A 23,106-nucleotide genomic window follows, 5' to 3' on the forward strand; every position below is an offset into this window, starting at 1 on the left:
CTAAAAGCCTTGATGTTCATCAGTCAAATGGAGCAAGTTCAGCACTGTTGCTACTCTCCCTAGGAGTGGCTGTCCTGCAAAGATGACTGCTAGAGCACAGTGCAGAATGCTCAATGAGGTTAAGAAGAATGCTGGAGTGTCAGCTAAAGACTTACAGAAATCTCTGGAACATGCTAACATCTCTGTTGACGAGTCTACGATACGTAAACACTAAACAAGAATGGTGTAAATGGGAGGACACCACGGGAGAAGCCACTGCTGTCCAAAAAAAACATTGCTGCACGTCTGAAGTTCGCAAAAGAGCACCTGGATTTTCACAGCGCTTCTGGTAAAATATTCTGTGGACAGATTAAACTAAAGTTGAGTTGTTTGGAAGGAACACACAACACTATGTGTGGAGAAAAAAAAGGCACAGCACACCAACATCAAAACCTCATCCCAACTGTAAAGTATGGTGGAGGGAGCATCATGGTTTGGGGCTGCTTTGCTGCCTCAGGGCCTGGACAGCTTGCTATCGTGGACAGAAAAATGAATTCCCAAGTTTATCAAGACATTTTGCAGGAGAATGTAAGGCCATCTGTCTGCCAATTGAAGCTCAACAGAAGTTGGGTGATGGAACAGGAAAACAACCCAAAACACAGAAGTAAATCAACAACAGAATGGCTTCAGAAGAAAATACGCCTTCTGGAGGGGTCCAGTCAGAGTCCTGACCTCAACCCGATTTAAAATGCTGTGGCATGACCTCGAGAGCGGTTCACACCAGACATCCTAAGAATATTGCTGAACTGAAACAGTTTTGTGAAGATGAATGGTCCAAAATTCCTCCTGACCGTTGTGCAGGTCTGATCCGCAACTACAGAAAACGTTTGGTTGAGTTTATTGCTGCCAAAAGAGGGTCAACCAGTTATACCCTACACTGTGAATGTTTATATGGTGTGTTCAATAAAGACATAAAAACGTATAATCGTTTGTGTGTTACTAGTTTAAGCAGGCTGTGTTTGTCTATTGTTGTGACCCAGATGAAGATCAGATAAAATGTTATGACTAATTTATGCAGAAATCCAGGTAACTCCAAAGGAGGGAGGACGGCTACTAATAACGTCTGGAATGGAGTCAACGGAGTGGTATCTACCACATGGAAACCACATCTGTGATGTGTTTGATACCATTCCATTGTCCTCCCCTCAGCAGCCTCCACTGGAGGGCTATGGTGAAAAAGAGACACTGGTCTCAATGGTGACTTCCTGCTAAAATAAAAGTAACAAAAATTAAATAAAACCATGGTATGGTAATTTCATACCAAAAACAAATGGCACTTTCCACAGAACCCGTCAGCATTTTTCTGATATTCTGGCATCATTTCAACTATGATATCACACTGGTGGAGAAAGGCGAGGCAGGGCAACAGCTTGCCGATAGACCGTTTCCAGAGAACGTGTTGGTGGCACCCACACATGCTGACAGTAGGCTCAGTACACCCACACAGTAGCTGGCAAGTAGAAGCAGTTCTGTGGAAGTATGACCCTGACTCTCTCTCACCAGCCACAGCCAGGAACACTTGCTGTATGTTTACTGCTCTCAATGAACAGTAGATGCAGTATACAATACTAAGCCAAGGTCCACATCAATGCATTATCAGTCTGTCTGTCTACTGTGATTGTTGGTGACTACTCAGCTTCACAGTAAACCAGCTGATGCTGAGGTCCATCACACAATTGATGCCAGTTCTTTGAGCCAGTGATTTTCCCAACATATTGTATGGTTATAGTAACTGTTAGACCTGTGAAGTAACGCATACCAGCCTTTTGGCAAAGACACAGTACTGGGTGTGTGCGTTAGTGAGTGGGTACGCACAGTTGAAGTCGGAAGTTTACATACACCTTAGCCAAATGCATTTCAACGTAGTTTTTCACAATTCCTGACATTTAATACGAGTAAGAAGTCCCTGTTTTAGGTCAGTTAGGATCACCACTTTATTTTAAGAATGTGAAATGTCAGAATAATAAAGATAATTATTTATTTCAGCTTTTACTTCTTTCATCACATTCCCAGTGGGTCAGAAGTTCACATACACTCAATTAGTATTTGGTAGCATTGCCTTTAAATTGTTTAACTTGGGTCAAATGTTTCTGGTAGCCTTCCACAAGCTTCCCACAATAAGTTGGGTGAATTTTGACCCATTCCTCCTGACAGAGCTGGTGTAATTGAGTCAGGTTTGTAGGCCTCCTTGCTCGCACACGCATTTTCAGTTCTGCCCACAAATTTTCTATAGGATTCAGGTCAGAGCTTTGTGATGGCCACTCCAATACCTTGACTTGGTTGTCCGTAAGCCATTTTGTCACAACTTTGGAAGTATGCTTGGGGTCATTGTCCATTTGGAAGACCCATTTGCGACCAAGCTTTAACTTCCTGACTGTCGTCTTGAGATGTTGCTTCAATATATCTACATAATTTTCCTACCTCATGATGCTATCTATTTTGTGAAGTTTCTCCAAAAAGTACGATCTTTGTCCCTGTGTGCAGTTGCAAACCGTAGCCTGGCTTTTTTATTGTGGTTTTGGAGCAGTGGCTTCTTCCTTACTGAGCGGCCTTTCAGGTTATGTCGATATAGGACTCGTTTTACTGTGGATATAGATACTTTTGTACCTGTTTCCTCCAGAATCTTCACAAGGTCCTTTGCTGTTGTTCTGGGATTGATTTGCACTTTTTGCACCAAAGTACGTTCATCTCTAGGAGACAGAACGCGTCTCCTTCCTGAGCGGTATGACGGCTGCGTGGTCCCATGGTGTTTATACTTGCGTACTATTGTTTGTAGAGATGAACGTGGTAGCTTCAGGCGTTTGGAAATTGCTCCCAAGGATGAACCAGACTTGTGGAGGTTTACAATTGTTTTTCTGAGGTCTTGGCTTATTTCTTTAGATTTTTCCCATGATGTCAAGCAAAGAGGTACTGAGTTTTAAGGTAGGCCTTGAAATACATCCACAGGTACACCTCCAATTGACTCAAATGATGTCAATTAGCCTATCAGAAGCTTCTAAAGCCATGATATCATTTTCTGGAATTTTCCAAGCTGTCTAAAGTCACAGTCAACTTACTCTATGCAAACTTCTGACCCACTGGAATTGTGATACAGTGAATTAATTATAAGTTAAATAATATGTCTGTAAACAATTATTGGAAAAATTACTTGTGTCATGCAATAAGTAGATGTCCTAACCGATTTGCCAAAACTATAGTTTGTTAAAAAGAATTTTGTGGAGTGGTTGAAAAACGAGTTAAGGACTCCAACCTAAGTGTATGTAAACTTCCGACTTCAACTGTATGCATGCATGCATGCATGCATGCATGCATGTATGCGTGTGTGTGTATGTATGTGTAGGCCTTCTCACCTGTGGTGGACTTGGCGCGGTGGTGTGTGTCCAGGAAGTCCTGCAGCAGCTGTGATTGGTTGGGAAGTGGGGTCGGGGTCGAGGGACCAGAGGTCAGGGGTGAGGAGGACGGGGCTTCCCGTCTGAGGGTCAGCTGGAGGGTCTGCTCCGAAAACAACATCTGGATCAGACCCAGGTCCAGAGTGGACACACCTCGACCGTTCAGAACCACAATCTCATCATCTGGTCTCAGCCCTGGGAGAGGAACAAACACAAAAACAAACACAGTAAGCAATAAGGTCACACTATAATTACACAGTATCATCGAGATATGTATGAATATTTCAATATGAATCATGTTTAAGTCAAAGTTAAGTGAACATACCTTCACTGAAGGCCAGTCCATCAGACAGCACCTCACTGACAAAGATGCGGCTGTTTCTCTGTCCGTCTATGTGCCCTGTCACAGCAAAGCCTGACAGAGACGAGAGAAGGAGCCAACGATGGTTCGTAGGGTGCAATAACCATAATAATTACATACAGCCAATTATTTATAGGATGTCTGTGGCAATGACACGCATACGGTTCCTGTCTGCTAGAGAACAAAACACTCACCAAAGTCCCCAGTGCAGACAGGTCTGGTCATGTGCAGGGTGAATACATTCAGCAGGAACACCTCAAGCTCGTCATACAACTGCACAGAAGAGGGACATCTCAGCTTAGAAACCACAACTCCACACGTCAACCAGTGATGTTAAACACGACTTCCAATTTCCAGGGAAGTATTACGCTGAATAGTGTGTTTTCTCACCAGGTCATGTAGTAGTTCGCTGGGTGCAGGGGTGCGGACCTCTACGTTCTGGGCCAAGCATCTGTGTAGTCTGAGACAGTGCAGGCTAGGGTCCAGCTGACTCAACTGTGACAGGAAAACACTGTCTGTCAAACGCACTGAACGCGGCAATACACAGCAAACACAACTAGTCTAGAACAGATACCTGGTCTAAACAAAAAAGGCATTTGGTTATGTCTGCGCTGTTTTATCATGTGACATGGGATGTCTTCACTACAGCTCCAAGGTGATTAAGATGAAGTGGCGTCAAGTATGACCTGTGGAATGAATAAAGTGTGTGTGGACATGTGTCTGTGCTGTGTGTAGGGCTGTGACAATACCAGTGTTGCGATATGGCAAAAATGAAAACACAGTCCTTTAAAAACCTGCTGTATAAATATTGTGTGCTATAGTTTGGAAAACAAATATGACTCTGGATTTTTGTTTTATTTCACCTTTATTTAACCAGGTAGGCTAGTTGAGAACAAGTTCTCATTTACAACTGCGACCTGGCCAAGATAAAGCAAAGCAGTTCGACACATACAACAATACAGAGTTACACATGGAGTAAACAAACATACTATCAATAATACAGTAGGAAAATCTATATAGCATGTGCAAATGAGGTAGGATAAGAGAGGTGAGACAATAAATAGGTCATGGTGGCAAAGTTATTACAATATAGCAATTAAACACTGGAATGGTAGATGTGCAGAAGATGAATGTGTAAGTAGAGATACTGGGGTGCAAAGGAGCAAGATAAATAAATAAATACAGTATGGGGATGAGGTAGGTAGATAGATGGGCTGTTTACAGATGGGCTATCTACAGGTGCAGTGATCTGTGAGCTGCTCTGACAGCTGGTGCTTGAAGCTAGTGAGGGAGATATGAGTCTCCAGCTTCAGAGATTTTTGCAGTTCGTTCCAGTCATTGGCAGCAGAGAACTGGAAGGAGAGGCAGCCAAAGGAAGAATTGGCTTTGGGGGTGACCAGTGAAATATACCTGCTGGAGCGCGTGCTATGGGTGGGTGCTGCTATAGTGACCAGTGAGCTGAGATAAGACAGGGCTTTACCTAGCAGTGACTTGTAGATGACGTGGAGCCAGTGGGTTTGGCGACGAGTATGAAGCGAGGGCCAGCCAACGAGAGCGTACAGATCGCAGTGGTTGGTAGTATATGGGGCTTTGGTGACAAAACAGATGGCACTGTGATAGACTGCATCCAATTTGTAGAGTATTGGAGGCTATTTTGTAAATGACATCGCCAAAGTCGAGGATCGGAAAGATGGTCAGTTTTACGAGGGTGAGTGAAGGATGCTTTGTTGCGAAATAGGAAGCCGATTCTAGATTTAATTTGGGATTGGAGATGTTTGATGTGAGTCTGGAAGTAGAGTTTACAGTCTAACCAGACACCTCGGTATTTGTAGTTGTCCACATATTCTAAGTCAGAACCGTCCAGAGTAGTGATGCTGGACGGGCGAGCAGGTGCAGGCAGAGATCGGTTGAAGAGCATGCATTTAGTTTTACTTGCATTTAAGAGCAGTTGGAGGCCACGGAAGGAGAGTTGTATGGCATTGAAGCTCATCTGGAGGTTTGTTAACACAGTGTCCAACGAAGGGCCAGAAGTATACAGAATGGTGTCGTCTGCGTAGAGGTGGATCAGACTCACCAGCAGCAAGAGCGACATCATTGATGTATACAGAGAAAAGAGTCGGCCCGAGAATTGAACCCTGTGGCACCCCCATAGAGACTGCCAGAGGTCCGGACAGCAGGCCCTCTGATTTGACATACTGAACTCTATCGGAGAAGTAGTTGGTGAACCAAGCGAGGCAATCATTTGAGAAACCAAGGCTGCTGAGTCTGCCAATAAGAATGTTGTCATTGACAGAGTCGAAAGCCTTAGCCAGGTCGATGAATACAGCTTCACAGTAATGTCTCTTATCGATGGCGGTTATGATATCGTTCGGATAACCTAATGTTTATTTCCAACAATAGGGCTGTTTTCCTAGAGAAGTTAAAATCGGCTTTGTGTCTCCTTGCCATGATACTAACAAGTATCGCGATCCTGGTATCGTCCCGGCACAAGAAGTGTGGGTGTGAGAATTAACTAGCTAGCCATCTACTCTGTCACACACCTGAGAGACAGAGTGAGGGCAGGTGAGTGTGTGTCACCAGTGCCAACACACAGGTCAGAGAGTGCAGTGTGTGTGGGCCGGGAGACAGACGGACCATGAGACAGCCAGACAATGAGACACACAGACAATGAGACACACAGACAATGAGACACACAGATAATGAGACAACACAGTAAACATCTGGAACTGTCTACTGTACAAGCCAGAGCTCTACAATGGGCATCACAATAAATAAATACATGAGTGGGTCACAAAAGGCAGTAGAGCGTGGGTTGGTCAAATTACTCAGACTGGAGCTTTTAACATGATTACATTGACAGAGTGTTGTTTAAAAAATAAATAAAAGCAGGATTAATGAAAGCAAGGCATAACCTCAAGTAAAAGCTTTTCTCTTAAGTGCCTCTGTTCAAATCAAAGCTATATCTGCCGTAATATTAACACTCACAGGGCTCAGTTTTGGGAACATGAACATCATAACAATCCCTTCTGTGACTCTCACCTTGCAGGCTAGGGAGACGACATCAGCCACTGTATGGTCTCGTCTCATAGGCACTTGGATGGCGTGGCTGTCGGGCATGTACACACAGGTCAGTGTTTCTCCACTGCTCTCCCACAGGCCACCCTCAGGGGGAGCCAGAGAGTAGTGGTTGGCCAAGCTGTCCAGTCTCTGAAAGTAGAGAGAGAGAGAGGGCGAGATGGCGGGAGAGAGAGAGGGTGGGAGAGAGAGAGATGGCGAGAGAGAGAGGGCGAGATGACGAGAGAGAGAGGGTGAGGGCGAGAGAGAGAGGGTGAGTGAGAGGGCGAGAGAGAGAGGGTGAGTGAGAGGGCGAGAGAGAGAGAGGGTGAGTGAGAGGGCGAGAGAGAGAGAGGGTAAGTGAGAGGGCGAGAGAGAGAGAGGGTAAGTGAGAGGGCGAGAGAGAGAGAGGGTAAGTGAGAGGGCGAGAGAGAGAGAGGGTAAGTGAGAGGGCGAGAGAGAGAGAGGGTAAGTGAGAGGGCGAGAGAGAGAGAGGGTAAGTGAGAGGGCGAGAGAGAGAGAGGGTAAGTGAGAGGGCGAGAGAGAGAGAGGGTAAGTGAGAGGGCGAGAGAGAGAGAGGGTAAGTGAGAGGGCGAGAGAGAGAGAGGGTAAGTGAGAGGGCGAGAGAGAGAGAGGGTAAGTGAGAGGGCGAGAGAGAGAGAGGGTAAGTGAGAGGGCGAGAGAGAGAGAGGGTAAGTGAGAGGGCGAGAGAGAGAGAGGGTAAGTGAGAGGGCGAGAGAGAGAGAGGGTAAGTGAGAGGGCGAGAGAGAGAGAGGGTAAGTGAGAGGGCGAGAGAGAGAGAGGGTAAGTGAGAGGGCGAGAGAGAGAGAGGGTAAGTGAGAGGGCGAGAGAGAGAGAGGGTAAGTGAGAGGGCGAGAGAGAGAGAGGGTAAGTGAGAGGGCGAGAGAGAGAGAGGGTAAGTGAGAGGGCGAGAGAGAGAGGGTAAGTGAGAGGGCGAGAGAGAGAGGGTAAGTGAGAGGGCGAGAGAGAGAGGGTAAGTGAGAGGGCGAGAGAGAGAGGGTAAGTGAGAGGGCGAGAGAGAGAGGGTAAGTGAGAGGGCGAGAGAGAGAGGGTAAGTGAGAGGGCGAGAGAGAGAGGGTAAGTGAGAGGGCGAGAGAGAGAGAGGGTAAGTGAGAGGGCGAGAGAGAGAGGGTAAGTGAGAGGGCGAGAGAGAGAGGGTAAGTGAGAGGGCGAGAGAGAGAGGGTAAGTGAGAGGGCGAGAGAGAGAGGGTAAGTGAGAGGGCGAGAGAGAGAGGGTAAGTGAGAGGGCGAGAGAGAGAGGGTAAGTGAGAGGGCGAGAGAGAGAGGGTAAGTGAGAGGGCGAGAGAGAGAGGGTAAGTGAGAGGGCGAGAGAGAGGGCGAGAGAGAGAGGGTAAGTGAGAGGGCGAGAGAGAGAGGGTAAGTGAGAGGGCGAGAGAGAGAGGGTAAGTGAGAGGGCGAGAGAGAGAGAGGGTAAGTGAGAGGGCGAGAGAGAGAGAGGGTAAGTGAGAGGGCGAGAGAGAGAGAGGGTAAGTGAGAGGGCGAGAGAGAGAGGGTAAGTGAGAGGGCGAGAGAGAGAGGGTAAGTGAGAGAGCGAGAGAGAGAGGGTAAGTGAGAGGGCGAGAGAGAGAGGGTAAGTGAGAGGGCGAGAGAGAGAGGGTAAGTGAGAGAGCGAGAGAGAGAGGGTAAGTGAGAGGGCGAGAGAGAGAGGGTAAGTGAGAGAGCGAGAGAGAGAGGGTAAGTGAGAGGGCGAGAGAGAGGGCGAGAGAGAGAGGGTAAGTGAGAGGGCGAGAGAGAGAGGGTAAGTGAGAGAGCGAGAGAGAGAGGGTAAGTGAGAGGGCGAGAGAGAGAGGGTAAGTGAGAGAGCGAGAGAGAGAGGGTAAGTGAGAGGGCGAGAGAGAGAGGGTAAGTGAGAGGGCGAGAGAGAGAGGGTAAGTGAGAGGGCGAGAGAGAGAGAGGGTAAGTGAGAGGGCGAGAGAGAGAGAGGGTAAGTGAGAGAGCGAGAGAGAGAGGGTAAGTGAGAGGGCGAGAGAGAGAGGGTAAGTGAGAGGGCGAGAGAGAGAGAGGGTAAGTGAGAGGGCGAGAGAGAGAGAGGGTAAGTGAGAGAGCGAGAGAGAGAGGGTAAGTGAGAGGGCGAGAGAGAGAGGGTAAGTGAGAGGGCGAGAGAGAAAAACAGAGGACAGATCAATAGGTTTCCATTAAACCGATGCAGAAACTGGCAGTGGCTCTAAGTTCAGTGCAGAGATGTCATGCAATTAGCCATTTAGACATCACAGGATGGAGTCGTTTCATATAATAGCCATCATAATGATGGTGTACACAAGAGGATTGATTACAGGGGGCTATTGGCAGAGTTTGCGAGGAACGTGTCTAGACGGGCGACATCTGCACAGATCTACAAAACGACTTAGCATCATCATGATAATAATAGCCCCATTTAGTTCTAAGTGCCATCCAGATGATTTCATGTTTAGTGATGGATTAATGGCTGCCTTTACAGGCTCTTTCCAGGAGACCATCTGAGGCCCTTAGGCCAATTATCCCCTATCCACATTAACAATGAGGTTGGGGTTAGCATTAATGCTGGGTTGTGTCCTGCCACTGGGCCTCAGAAGCTGCAGTATTTGGGTTTTGGTTGCGACTCCATGTCTCTGAAGGGAAAGAGATTGTGGGCGACGCCACAGTAACACCACAGACCACAGCTGCTATACAGGCTCCACATCGCGAAGAACCACTCAAACATGTTTCAAAAGTCACAACGAGATAGACATTTCCAGTTGCTATGGTAAGGTCTGGAGGAGAGAGGTGAAGTTCTACCACTTGGAGAGCCAACAGAGTGGCGTCTGTCTGTCTGTCTGTCTGTCTGTCTGTCTGTCTGTCTGTCTGTCTGTCTGTCTGTCTGTCTGTCTGTCTGTCTGTCTGTCTGTCTGTCTGTCTGTCTGTCTGTCTGTCTGTCTGTCTGTCTGTCTGTCTGTCTGTCTGTCTGTCTGTCTGTCTGTCTGTCTGTCTGTCTGTCTGTCTGTCTGTCTGTCTGTCTGTCTGTCTGTCTGTCTGTCTGTCTGTCTGTCTGTCTGTCTGTCTGTCTGGGTGTGTCACAGAGGAAAACCTTGGGAGACATTCTCCCCTAGAGACCTGACTGGGAGACTAAGGTCTCTCTGACTTGGTCGATGATGTTTGTCGGGCATAAACATATGCGTCACACACACACACACACACACACACACACACACACACACCATATGTTTTACTATCCTTGTGTGGACCTAAAATTGATTTCCATTCAAAATCCTAGTTTCCCTAACCCTAAAATAGCCTTTGTCCCCAGGACAATTTTCCTTTTTTAACTATCCTTGTGGGGACATCACACACCACACACACACACACACACACACACACACACACACACACACACACACACACACACACACACACAAAGTGGCTTTCTGACCAAGGTGGCTGGAAAAAACGTGTACAAGAAAACAGTCATTGAATTTTCCAGCAACATGTCCATTTGGAAAGAATAACCTGAGAACACTGCCAGCATAAAGCCTACCAATGTTTTGGCCAAGCAACAGAGAGCTGGTTGTTCTACAACTTTCTGTCCACTCCTGTGGGTTAATGAGGCCATGTTTATACATTCAGAGAGAAAACCGGGCAAAGGTTGCATAACAACCACCCTGTCTGTCTGTCCGTCCATCTAACATGGTGTGACTGGAAACTAAAACGTTCAGTTGGCGGTTGGTGACCAGTCTGCCTCTTCACCTCAAGCCCGGTAGGTGCCGAGTGACTGCGCACTCATTCACGGCCCCAGGCAGGGTTGTAACGGCCTGGTCAACTTTCCACGGGCCAAGCCAAGCCTCGGCATGCGTCGGCCCTTAATGTGTGTGTGTTTGTTTGCAAACCCAAACTTCAGTATTTCCTCACTTGAGAGGGGAAATCATGTCTCGCAGCCAACCAGCATCCGGTCGGTACCTTCTAAAATGGAATCAAGAGTAATGGACACTTCATGTGAGAGCTAACCACCACTCCAAAACACGTTCAACTCTGTACAGTGCCTCCTAGCAACAGGCTAACATACACAAAGATTTGCCTGAGCTGTAGTATTTGTAACATTTTTTTTAAATGAGAGGAAACAGAACAGAATTAAATAATTCCATAGTCTATTTCCATTATCAAAGCACACTGCCTTCTAAGTACATTTAGTTCTTAAAATATCTTCCCCAAACAGTTTCTTCAAAAATAATAGTAAAATTCACAAGCCAACGTGAAAAAAGACCAGAGTTGACCACTCCACACAGGGAGAAGCTAACATCAGGGCATTCCCTTACCTCTGACCTCACATGTAAGGTGACGGTGCTCATGGGTAACAAAGCGTGGCAGAAAAGGAGGGATGGGGGCAGCAACAGCACGGGGGCGGAGGAAGGGGGTGAGAGGTCAACTACAGTACAACAGGTCAGAGAGCTGCTGGTTGAATAGAGGCGGGGACAGGTGGAACAGGGGCATGGTGGGGGAAATGGGGGTCAGGGGGATCTCACAGGACTGTCATGGTCTGTCACAGTCTCTGGAGAGCCAAAGATTTGTACAGGAGCACCATGATGCCATTCATTCCTAAGGGATACAGGTGATGAGGGTTCGCTGGCAGCCACTGTCAGAGCCTTCCATATCCCTCATCAACAAGCTGAAGCTCCCCCGATTTGCAGCATTCCTTCCTAGCCTGTTTAAACCATGTCAACAGATCACCAGCCTGTTGAGAAGCCCATCTCATAAAAGAACATAGCCGCACATACACGCCCCCCACACGCCCCCCATCCACCCAGTGCATTATGGGAGTTGGAGATGATTGATTAATAGAACCATTGCTGAAACTAAGATCCAGAAAGACCCAAAACTGCTAGAGAACAAGTCAAAGCCATCAAACAGGAGAGCGTGCTGACTGGATAGAGAACAGAGAGACAGGATGAAACGCAAAATGGGGCTACAATCAATGAAGCTTGCTTGTCTCCTCTCTGACCTATAAGATCATAAATCTCTCAGAAATTAAAAATGGCCTCTGGGAAAGACGTGTGTCCTCATCCAACTCCAGGGTGGGAAAACATCGTGACACTTTCCCAACAACATTGAATGCTCGTCCTGAAGAAAGGCCATCTTTGTCCCTCCTTCAGCCACATCCTACTCTGTGGCTGGGTGGAGCAATTGATGTTCGAGGTGGCTATATGGTTTTAACATTGGCCACATTCACCCTGGTCCACTACTCTCTGACTCACTCTCAATGCAGAGCTTTGTGCCGGACAGATATACTGCTCTAGCTGTGTGCTCGTTGTGACCAGACCACCCGTTTGCATGTCAAACTATCTGTCCCATAGATCCCAACACGTTCAGGACAAGTTGTTTTCTATGGATGAACAGGAGAGCAGAAGAGCCACAGACAGAGGTACAGTGCTGTCTGTGTGAGAAAATTCTACTACCTGACAGATAGTAATAATCATTTCAATGTGTGATCCAAGGGGGTTTACAGCCGCAGCTACATTATGTTAGCGCTCAGATTGTGAGAATTTGTGGTGTTCACTCCCCACTTTCACACTGACAGAGCTTCCTAACACTGTCGTCTCGCAATACTTTGGAATTATCACCTTCACGTTATAAAGAGGAGCCCCCAGATACACCACCAGAACAAGTCTGGAGGTTTTACCCCTGCTGCTTAAGGCGTCCGCATAATTCCCATCCGAAACAGTTCGGTGGGGATTCTTCAATGAAGTCTTTGTTGGCATTCAACGAGAGACGATTCGTTTTTTGTTTCGCGACTAAGATCTCTTTGGCAAAAACGACAAAATGAATGACAGATTTCTTGAGTTATCTTAGATTAATTCTGAGTATCTTGAGGAAGAGTATACTAGCGACGACGTCTCAAATAAATTAGCAAACATTATTATTGCCGCTTTTTTCTAGTTTTTCAAGCGAAGGTCTTTTAACTCTCCTGCTGTGTTCTAGTCGAATTGGACCGATTTACAAGTTCTCTCTCTGAAAAATGCAGTTCATTTAATCTGATTGTCATAAGGTTCTATGACTTTAACCACACAGGGCATCTGAACACACAAAATACATTTTGATGATTTTCATTACATTTTGGGTGTTTTATTTAACTTTTGTACACCTGTGGTGTTCCCGGTTAAAAATGACCAGTCATTAGAAATCAATGGGTGAGACTACAATTTGTGTATAAAATTTAGTTCAGGCACATGCCCATTCATCAGATGGACACACTTCCTCTCCCAGACCCCCACATGCATGTGTGTTTGAGCGCACACACACACACCTCACTCCCCTTCTTGGCTTCCATGGCAACCCCCACGGGAACCTTTCCCAATATAATCTTTCCCCCACAGGAACCACACCTGTTGGCATTCTCAGAAACAATCGCAGCATTGTTTCAATAATATATAGAACTTTTCTCGCAGCTCTGGTACATAAAGCTTTTTTGAGGCCTTGCTCACAATTCATTCTGTGGCAGCACAATGACCAAACGATATTCTGTATGTGAGGCTCTTGATCATATCTTTGATCATGACACTGGTGAGGAGGAGAGAGTCCTTGTTAAACTTTGACACACAGTAGTCAGTGATAAATAGCACAATATGTTACAGTCAAAAGAATCAATACAGCTTTTTACTCAATAACGAGTTGTATGATCTCAGGTCAATGAGGCCAACAGGCCATAAATAGCAAATTGAAACGTTTTTAACTTCTAATGTTCACAAGAACGTAAGTTGATAAAAAGACCTAACACAACATTAGGTGATAATATATGTATTATTATGGATTTATAATCAGCTATAAATCGGGCGGTCATTTTGGACCGGGAACACAGAATGAATTAACATGAAACCAACACAACAGGACGGTGAAGGGAGTACGCGAGCACACTCGTTCGGTTCGGCTAGGCGCCAGCCCAACTCATGCATGCTGACACCTTTAGACAGTGAGGGGTAGAATGTCAGCGTGGGCTTCTATTGGACATGGTGTCTAAAGGTTACTAGTGGGTAAGACGTTGATGATGACCAATTGGTTGCGGAAGGTTAAACAACTCACTTTAGAGCTCTATGATCTTGTCTCTGTATAGTATCTCTTCCTGTGGTTTGTGTACCCCTTTAGATCCACTGGGGTGCAGGTTTCTCATCCTTTTGATGTACAGAAACAGCAGTCGAGTTAGACGACTGCAGATCATCCTGATCCGTGATCATCCTGATCACGCCCTACGCGTGGTACAGACCACAGCCCTAAATCTGCAGAGTCAGACGCGACATGCAGGCATGACCCCTAACCCCTGACCTGTGATAACACCTGGGAGATGTCGTCACACGGCTGGTCATCGTAATTCGTAACCATGAAGCTTGGTGAGACGCGTGATACTGCTGTTCCATGTTTCAGCCGTATGCATGTTTCAGCCGTATGCATGTTTCAGCCGTATGCATGTTTCAGCCGTATGCATGTTTCAGCCGTATGCATGTTTCAGCCGTATGCATGTTTCAGCCGTATGCATGTTTCAGCCATATGCGCTCACTGAGAAAATCGAGACGGTAGACGCTCACTCAATTAACTACAAGATTGTTTGACACTTGTTTGATATCTAATCCGAAGCAGACGTCCAAAAAAAGATATGGTATTTTGACATTTTGATATCCATATTTCTTAAAAAGGTGATACAATTTTATGAAACGGTCATATAAAAAATGGTAACATAGACTCACCTCAGAACTAGTGTGTGGGAGACAGTAGGCCTGTCCTCCTTCATCACTTTCAAAGATCTGCAACGAAGAGAAACACACATCGACTTGTAAAAATCCCCTTAGTCATCTATGAAACAGCAGTGACCCATAGCAGCAGACATATTACACAGACACACACATTATTACTATGTAGCTAATTAAAAAGTGAGCAGCGAGAGCCTGGTGCTTTGATATCATTTCCATGGAGGATGGAGCAGAGGCAGCCTGTGGGGCCCCAGAAGAAGGCAGTAATAAGCAGGGTGGAGACAGAAACAGGACCGAGGCTAATAAGACTTGTGTGTGGCAGGAGAAAGAGAGAGGGAAGAGATGAAAGGAGAGACCGCCCACCAGGGCAGAGAGGAGGGTGGGGGACACCTCTCCCTCTCAATATCTCTTACTCTAGCTCTCTAGCTCTTATTCCACACTGCCCTTTCCCACCTGGACAAAAGGAACACCTATGTGAGAATGCTGTTCATTGACTACAGCTCAGCGTTCAACACCATAGTGCCCTCAAAGCTCATCACTAAGCTAAGGATCCTGTGATTAAACACCTCCCTCTGCAACTGGATCCTGGACTTCCTGACGGGCCACCCTCAGGTGGTGAGGGTAGGCAAGACATCTGCCACGCGAACCCTCAAAACGGGGGCGACGCCTCTTCCCCCTCAGGAGGCTGAAAAGGCACGGGCCCTCAGATCCTTAAAAAGTTCTACGGCGGCACTATTGAGAGCATCTTGACTGGCTACATCAATGCATGGTATGGCAACTGCTTGGCATCCGACTGCAATGCGCCACAGAGGGTAGTGAGCGGCTCCCTGCCACCCAGGACCTCTATACCAGGCGGTGTCAGAGGAAGGCCCTAAAAATTGTCAAAGACTCCAGCCACCCAAGTCAGACTGTTCTCTTTGCTACTGCACGGTAAGCGGTACCGGATCGCCAAATCTGGGACCAAAAAGCTCCAGAACAGCTTCTACCCCCTTTTACACACTCACTGGACTCTACCCCCACACTGCACTGACACCCCAACAAACACACCATACTCTGTTTATTATCTATCCTGATTGCCAAGTCACTTTTACCCCTACCTACATGTACTATTACAACAACTAGCTCGTACCCCTACACATTGACTCGGTGACCTTATATAGCCTTGCTATTGTTCTTTTATTGTGTCGCTTTTGCTTTCGTCTTACTTTTTAACTCTGCATGGTTGGGAAAGGGCTCGGAAGTAAGCATTTCACGTTAAAGTCTACACGTGTTGTATTCAGCACATGTAACAAATACAATTTGATTTGGCCAAAGCCACATTCAAAGCCTCTATATGTGAGTGCATCGATTAGAATACTGTAAATACCATAGTATATAGACAAACAAATTAGAATACTATTAGAATACTGTAAATACCATAGTATATAGACAAACTAAATAAGGATAGCAATTCAAATTATACAGGAACTTCTCATCTAAATCACATTGCACATCACGTTGCACACTTGATTAATGCAACGATTCACAAATGTGTGGCTATTTTAAAAGCCTTTAATTTCTTTCCTGGGACTAGTATGTGTCGTCAAAGTAGTGTAGCTAGCCCTCTAGGAAGGGTGACTCTGCAGGTTCAGAGGGACGACCGATAACTACTCTCCTGTACTTCAACCCAGCTACACCTAAACACTCCGCCTCGCTACAGATGAGACTCCGATGAGAAATGAACATCGCAGTAGTGGTGACACACACAGTACTCCACTGACCTCTGTCTACCTAACCCATGTCTACCTAACCCACTGACCTCTGTCTACCTAACCCATGCTGTGTGCAGCGCGGAGCAGGCCCTGTTATAGTAGGTGGAAAAACCACGGGTTGACTGTTAGGGAATCTTAAACCTCCTCGGTCTTGTCTACTACAGCTACTGAACCCTGGCCAGCTAGCTTCTAGCGTAATGCTACACCCTCTTGTCTAGCAGAGAGAGGAGAGGAGAGGGCCTGTCCTGTGCTGAGGGAGAGGTTCTGATTTTGGAATGACCAACCAGGGTAAATTAGATTTTGGCTTAGTCAAGGGAGATGACTCAATGTGACGTGGGAGGTGACTAATGTTTAGAGTATAGAAGTAGAGAAAGAGAGAGGAGAGAGCCAAGGAAAGAGGAAAGGGGATATGAGAAAGAGAAAGTAAAGGAGTGAGAGAGTTTGGAATTAAAGATCAGCCTGCTGTCTAAAACCCCTCTGTAATAAACATGTGTGACGTCATGAGCAATAACGTCACAGAGGCTCAACTAGTCTCTAGGAAAGATGGGAAACTTATTCTCACACCACGCCAGCCCTGCACGCACCACCCCTGGAGTCATCCCTCTACAACCCCTTTGAAGCAATTAGCCACTCTTAATGGGAATCAACATCATAGAGGAGCAGAAAAGTATCTCAACTGGAGTGCTTACGCTTAGGAGGGAAACCTGTGAAAAAGCGTGGAGCTATTTAATATTTTGTGGACTTACACAAACCATCTGTTTGTCGCTGCAGGGCTCGGTACAGCAGGCTGCAATTTACCACATATGGCTTTTAATAATTCATGCTACATCACTGCTCCAACTCGCCATGCGCCACCCCAGCCTTCTGCGCTGTGAAACCAAACTGGGTCTCATTAGCTAACCTGCTAGAGCTCCCGAACACACCTTAAAACAACATATAACACCACACACACATATACTGTTGCCCCCCGCAGAGGGGGAGGGGAGATTACTGGGGGGAGCAGGGAAGACCCTGCTGTTGGCATTAAGGACACACGGCCTCCTCTTATGAAGAGGACTAAGGAGAATCAGGGGCAGGAAGTTAGCAGTGTCCACCGTTTAGATGGTTGCTTCATGTTCCGTACAACCACAGATCCACCAGTCAGTCAGCTCCAGCGAGAGCTACGACACGGCGGGAGAAACACTTATGAATCGTCAAAAGTGAAGCCTCCCTCACAGACGCAACTCAAAGCCGAAGACTACATCAGAGGAAAGGTCGTAGTGGCGTCCTCAAAATATTCACCTACTTCAGTCTAGTAACCACAGCATTATCTCAAATCCATGGGTTTTCCTAATAGGCTTGATCATGGGAACCAGGTCTTTTCCTGGTCTTAAAATAGACCACCTACTGTACTGACTCTCCTGGGCAGTACCTTCAGGGTAGAGGGGGGTGGACTGAAAATATCAATAAATAATGAGCCTGTGTGGAAGTGTAATTACTAACCTGAGAGAATTTACTCCCCCTGCACCTATGGTTGGAATGCTCTGTTTACATAGAGTGGATTATGCACTAAATACTCAGAGAAAAATAGGAGTTTAATAAACCAAATCTCATTGGATGGAGGAAAAAGCACACCAGGGTCACATTTGAACTATCTCCAAGAATTGTGAGAAAGTCTTGATTTGATTTCCTTGCAGGAGTGTTATGGACTTACTGGGCCAGTGTGTGTGTGTTCAGTGTGCGTTCAGGTACTGTACTTGTTCTGTAGACGGCCTCTTGTCGCGGCCCTTCTTGGTGAAGTTGTCGAGGCCTTTGAGGGAGGAGAAGAGGCCTCTCTTGTTACGTGATCTCTGGCTCAGGGACACGGAGCGCCGCCTCAGTGTGGCCTCGTCCCTGGAACAGATCTGACGACATAACACGCCGTCAGCACTAGGATCAAACGCAGCAGCGAGACTTACAGCGATCAACCTGCTTCAACCTCAGTCTCCTACACCAATACTCCACCGATGTGCGTGTCAAAGGGTTACCTTTGAGAGTTTACACCTTAACTGAACATCTTTAGCTACTGTAGAAAACCTTTCGTGCCAGACCAGACTTCTAAACGACAAACTCTGGTCAACTAGAGTACTTTCTCTATCATTTGGATAGACAGCCCTGCCCCTCAACCTGCCATATGAAGGGCCTCACCAGTGCGTGGAAGGAGGACACAGAGAAGATACCCAGGCGTCCCAGGGCAGTCTTGGAGGGCCGGCTGGCTGCAGCTAACAGGCTCTTGGGGTTGGGCAGTTCGCCGCCCTGCAGGCTGGCCAGGTAACAGCGCATCCTGAACAGGTCCATGTTAAACTTCTCCAGGTTCTGCTCCCACTGCTGGATCTGTAGGGAGAGAGGGAAGGAGGAGTGGTGATAAGGGACAGTTGGAGAGGTAAGAAAAGGGAGGGAGGGACAGTTGGAGAGGTAGGGAGGTGGGAACAGGGAGGGAGGGACAGGCAGAGAGGGGAGATAGGGAGGGGGGAGATAGTTTAAGGTGCATTCCATCAAACTGGGATTGCTTACAGATGTGGTGGTGGGGGGGCACAAGCCGCTGCTGGGTGAGGGCAGGGCATTAAGGTTGATAATAGTGAGGGAGGGTTGTGGAGCGGGTGTGTGTGTGTGTGTGTGTGTGTGTGTGTGTGTGTGTGTGTGTGTGTGTGTGTGTGTGTGTGTGTGTGTGTGTGATGCAGTCTCTCTTATTCTCTGCAATAAAAGTCATGGAAGGGAGGTGCCAAGCACCAGACTACCATATAACCCTTCCCCCCTAAATACACACAGCACACTCACCAACAAGCACACGCACAGAGAATGAACACATGCCCTTTTCTCACTAAGTATGAGAGGGTGCTTATTTTGTTAGCTTCGGAGGTTCACTTTAACGAGAAAACCATGGAGTTAAACGACTCTCTATATAATTGACTTTAATAGGGCTGGTCTGAGGAGAGTTCATTTACAATACAGAGCAGTATAAAGTCCTCCCATGAAGGCTGATTCACATTGATGGAATTCTGCATGGTTGGGAATGACTTGGGGAGGGGAGCTTGTCTGAGCCTAGAACATTCCACCATCACAACAACAGGACTGTAAAGACCAACAATGAGCCTGCTGCACTATGCTGTGTGTTCAGACGGCGCTAACACACGTAAAGTTTCAGCCAAATGACATGATCAACATCATGCCTTTCGGGAGCCAATGTGATCCCGGTATACAGACATCTAGTGTATGGGCGTGTGTCATTAATATAGTGTATTCCCAGCGTCAGAGTCTGGGCAGGGCTGTGTTGTCCTAACTGTCATGCTTGGTAAATCAGCTGAGATAACCCTGTATCCCCATGGCTTCTCTAAAGCCATAACCATGGTGTATTCTGGGGGACAGGAGAGGATACAAAGGGGGAGGAGAATTAGGGTTTGATAGCTGATACTGTTTAATATTGGACACTGCATAGCCACAAATGGAAGCGCCACACTCAAATGTCTGATTGATTCTGCCAGGCAATGTTAATCCGTCATCGTATCAAAGAAGCATGGCCATTATCGGATTGAGAATCAGAGAGAGGTATGTGTGTGTGTGTGTGTCTCTGTGCAGCTGGCAAAACCTGGACTAAGGCAGAGAGAGACGCTATCTTCACTGTGAAGGCATGCTGCACCCATCTGGCTTTAGAGAAATCCTACCTAGTCTCCATATCAGGCCCATAAAAAAAAGGCAGGAATGGGCCTTCCCTTAGATACAGCCTCCTTTGACTTTCCTCTCTCTCCCCTCCTCCTCCCCCGGATTAGAACTTCACTATGGAGGGGGAATAGAGAGAGTTCAAAAAGGTCTGCTGGCACTGATTTTGAGAAGGGGGAGGGTAGACATCAAAGTGCCCCTTTGTAGCACCCCCTGACCTCTAACCCCCCCCCCCCCCCCCATCATCAGCCGTGGGCGCCCGTCTCGGGGCCTAACCCCGCCCTTTCCCCTCTGACCCCATCATTGGCTCCAGACTGCTCCGTCTCTCTGTCCCGAGGTGCCGTGATAACTAACGTGAAACAGACACTAAGTCAGTGGGGAAGACACACTGCCCTCCATGTCATTCCCATGAGCCATTCACCTTTTTCACCGCAATGTTACCTCATCGCTGAGATTAGTAGGAAAAACGTGCGCGTTCAGATGTTGAGCTCTCAGGTCTTGCAGTGGAAGTAGAGTCCCTATGAATCTGATATAGACTCTTAACCTGTTGGGGCTAGGGGGCAGCATTTGCACGTCTGGATAAAAAAAATGTACCCGATTTAATCTGGTTACTAATCCTACCCAGTAACTAGAATATGCATATACTTATTATATATGGATAGAAAACACTCTAAAGTTTCTAAAACTGTTTGAATGGTGTCTGTGAGTATAACAGAACTCATTTGGCAGGCAAAACCCTGAGACATTTTCTGACAGGAAGTGGATACCTGATGTGTTGTATTGACTTTAAACCTATCCCATTGAAAAACACAGGGGTTTAGGAATATTTTGGCACTTCCTATTGCTTCCACTAGATGTCACCAGCCTTTACAAAGTGTTTTGAATCTTCTGGAGGGAAATCTGACCGAACAAGAGCCATGGAACGGTGATGGCCGATTAGACTCTGACGCGCGAGTTCATGTTGGGTACCCTCGTTCCAATACGTTATAAAAGAGTATGCATTCGTCCACCTTGAATATTATTCATGTTCTGGTTAAAAAAGGCCCTAATGATTTATGCTATACAACGTTTGACATGTTTGAACGAACGGAAATATATTTTTTCCCCTCGTTCATGACGAGAAGTCCGGCTGGCTTACATCATGTGCTAACGAGACGGAGATTTTTGGACATAAATGATGAGCTTTTTTGAACAAAACTACATTCGTTATGGACCTGTGATACCTGGAAGTGACATCTGATGAAGAGAATCAAAGGTAATGGATTATTTACATAGTATTTTCGATTTTAGATCTCCCCAACATGACGTCTAGTCTGTATCGCAACGCGTATTTTTCTGGGCGCAGTGCTCAGATTATTGCAAAGTGTGATTTCCCAGTAAGGTTATTTTTAAATCTGGCAAGTTGATTGCGTTCAAAAGATGTAAATCTATAATTCTTTAAATGACAATATAATATTTTACCAATGTTTTCTAATTTTAATTATTTAATTTGTGACGCTGACTTGACTGCCGGTTATTGGAGGGAAACGATTTCCTCAACATCAATGCCATAGTAAAACGCTGTTTTTGGATATAAATATGAACTTGATAGAACTAAAAATGCATGCATTGTCTAACATAATGTCCTAGGAGTGTCATCTGATGGAGATTGTAAAAGGTTAGTGCATCATTTTAGCTGGTTTTATGGTTTTGGTGACCCTGTCTTTGACTTGACAAAACATTACACACAACTCTTGTAAATGTACTGTCCTAACATACTCTAAATTTATGCTTTCGCCGTAAAACCTTTTTGAAATCGTAAAACGTGGTTAGATTAAGGAGATGTTTATCTTTCAAATGGTGTAAAATAGTTGTATTTTTGAAAAATTTGAATTTTGACATTTATTTGGATTCAAATTTGCCGCTCTTGAAATGCACCTGCTGTTGATGGAGTGCACCACGGGTGGCACGCTAGCGTCCCACCTAGCCCCAAGAGGTTAAGTAGGTGGGTAGGTGATAAGCTAATCTTTAGCCATCGCCGTTACATGTACAAGACAGTTTTAGCTGTGGGGGGGAAATCAGTGATTGGTTCTGGTTTCTCTCCTCAGTCAGGCTGTTTACAGGGGATAACACATGTTGAGAGCCCATTGTACACAACATCTATATTCCCAATATGAATGCAATGGGAAATAGCAGCGTGCCACTTCTCTCCCCCGAGTATGTGTTTTGACGGCCACTAGCTACATTTAGGCCACTTCCACCGCTTACAGAAACAAGACATGGGGTTTTAGTCGCACGGTGTGATTCACATCACGTATTTTTAGGGCTGCTAGACTCCCAACCAAACAACCTGAACAGAACATTAAAACAACAACCAAAACATGTTTCTTTCAGGGACACTAACCAATACTTCCCTGTGACACCACAACACAAATCGCTATAACAACCGCTGATCCTCCTCCTCACCTGGTTCTCGATGGCCTTCCTGTTCTTAGGGTCACTGACGATGGACAGCTGCAGCTCAGCCATCTTCTTCATCTTACCGTCCATGTCTACCTTCTGCAGCAGGCCTCTGATCTGGCTCTTCAGCAGACGTACTGTGTCCTCCTTGCCGTGGCGCTTAGCGAACAGAGAGGCACTGGCAGAGTGGATGGCTGTCACCCAGTTCTCCATGTCTGTCTGGTTGCTGGCCTGAACACAGAGAGGTGAAGGTGGGACATTAGATGGAGGTTTGAGATTAGACCATAAATGTACAAACTAGATTATTACTGTAAAATAATCTGTTCTCAACGGTTTATGAGATGGTATGAGCACTGCAGGACGCAGCGACGATAGTGACGTCATGAACGACATGTTAAGGGTTGGGCTCTAAATCCGGATGATTGACAGCTCTAACGCATATTGTGTTCATATACTCCGGCATATCACCACAATATCAGATTTCCCCAATCTATGCGCAATTATGTAACTTCAGTCAATACAGTCAATCTTGAAAGGCTAATATACCTCGACAAAACAAATGATCAGAGGACATGGTATGGAATCTGAGGGAGGAGGAGGAGTGACTCGTGCAGGACACAATGAGAGCGAGAACACAGAACACAGGGTTCTAGAGTGCTCCAGTTTATAAC

At 46.3% G+C, this 23,106-nt stretch overlaps 1 protein-coding gene across 4 annotated transcripts in view; it reads right to left on the minus strand.

Annotated features, from left to right (window-relative positions):
* LOC106610786 (rho guanine nucleotide exchange factor TIAM2-like) overlaps positions 1-23,106 on the minus strand; it is a 107,702-nt gene that overhangs the window by 44,471 nt on the left and 40,125 nt on the right. For all 4 annotated transcript variants that reach the window (XM_014210361.3, XM_045723426.2, XM_014210362.3 and 1 more), the window contains 9 exons: positions 22,442-22,666; positions 18,488-18,673; positions 18,058-18,204; positions 14,568-14,624; positions 6,829-6,996; positions 4,180-4,284; positions 3,984-4,062; positions 3,754-3,843; positions 3,390-3,623 (listed from right to left, as the gene is read on the minus strand). In XM_014210361.3, the coding sequence (XP_014065836.3) occupies positions 3,390-3,623; positions 3,754-3,843; positions 3,984-4,062; positions 4,180-4,284; positions 6,829-6,996; positions 14,568-14,624; positions 18,058-18,204; positions 18,488-18,673; positions 22,442-22,666 (1,291 nt within the window). The remainder of the gene's footprint in view (positions 1-3,389; positions 3,624-3,753; positions 3,844-3,983; positions 4,063-4,179; positions 4,285-6,828; positions 6,997-14,567; positions 14,625-18,057; positions 18,205-18,487; positions 18,674-22,441; positions 22,667-23,106) is intronic.

Source organism: Salmo salar, chromosome 09 (assembly GCF_965601325.2).
Source record: "Salmo salar chromosome 09, fSalSal1, whole genome shotgun sequence".
Lineage (NCBI taxonomy): Eukaryota > Metazoa > Chordata > Actinopteri > Salmoniformes > Salmonidae > Salmo > Salmo salar.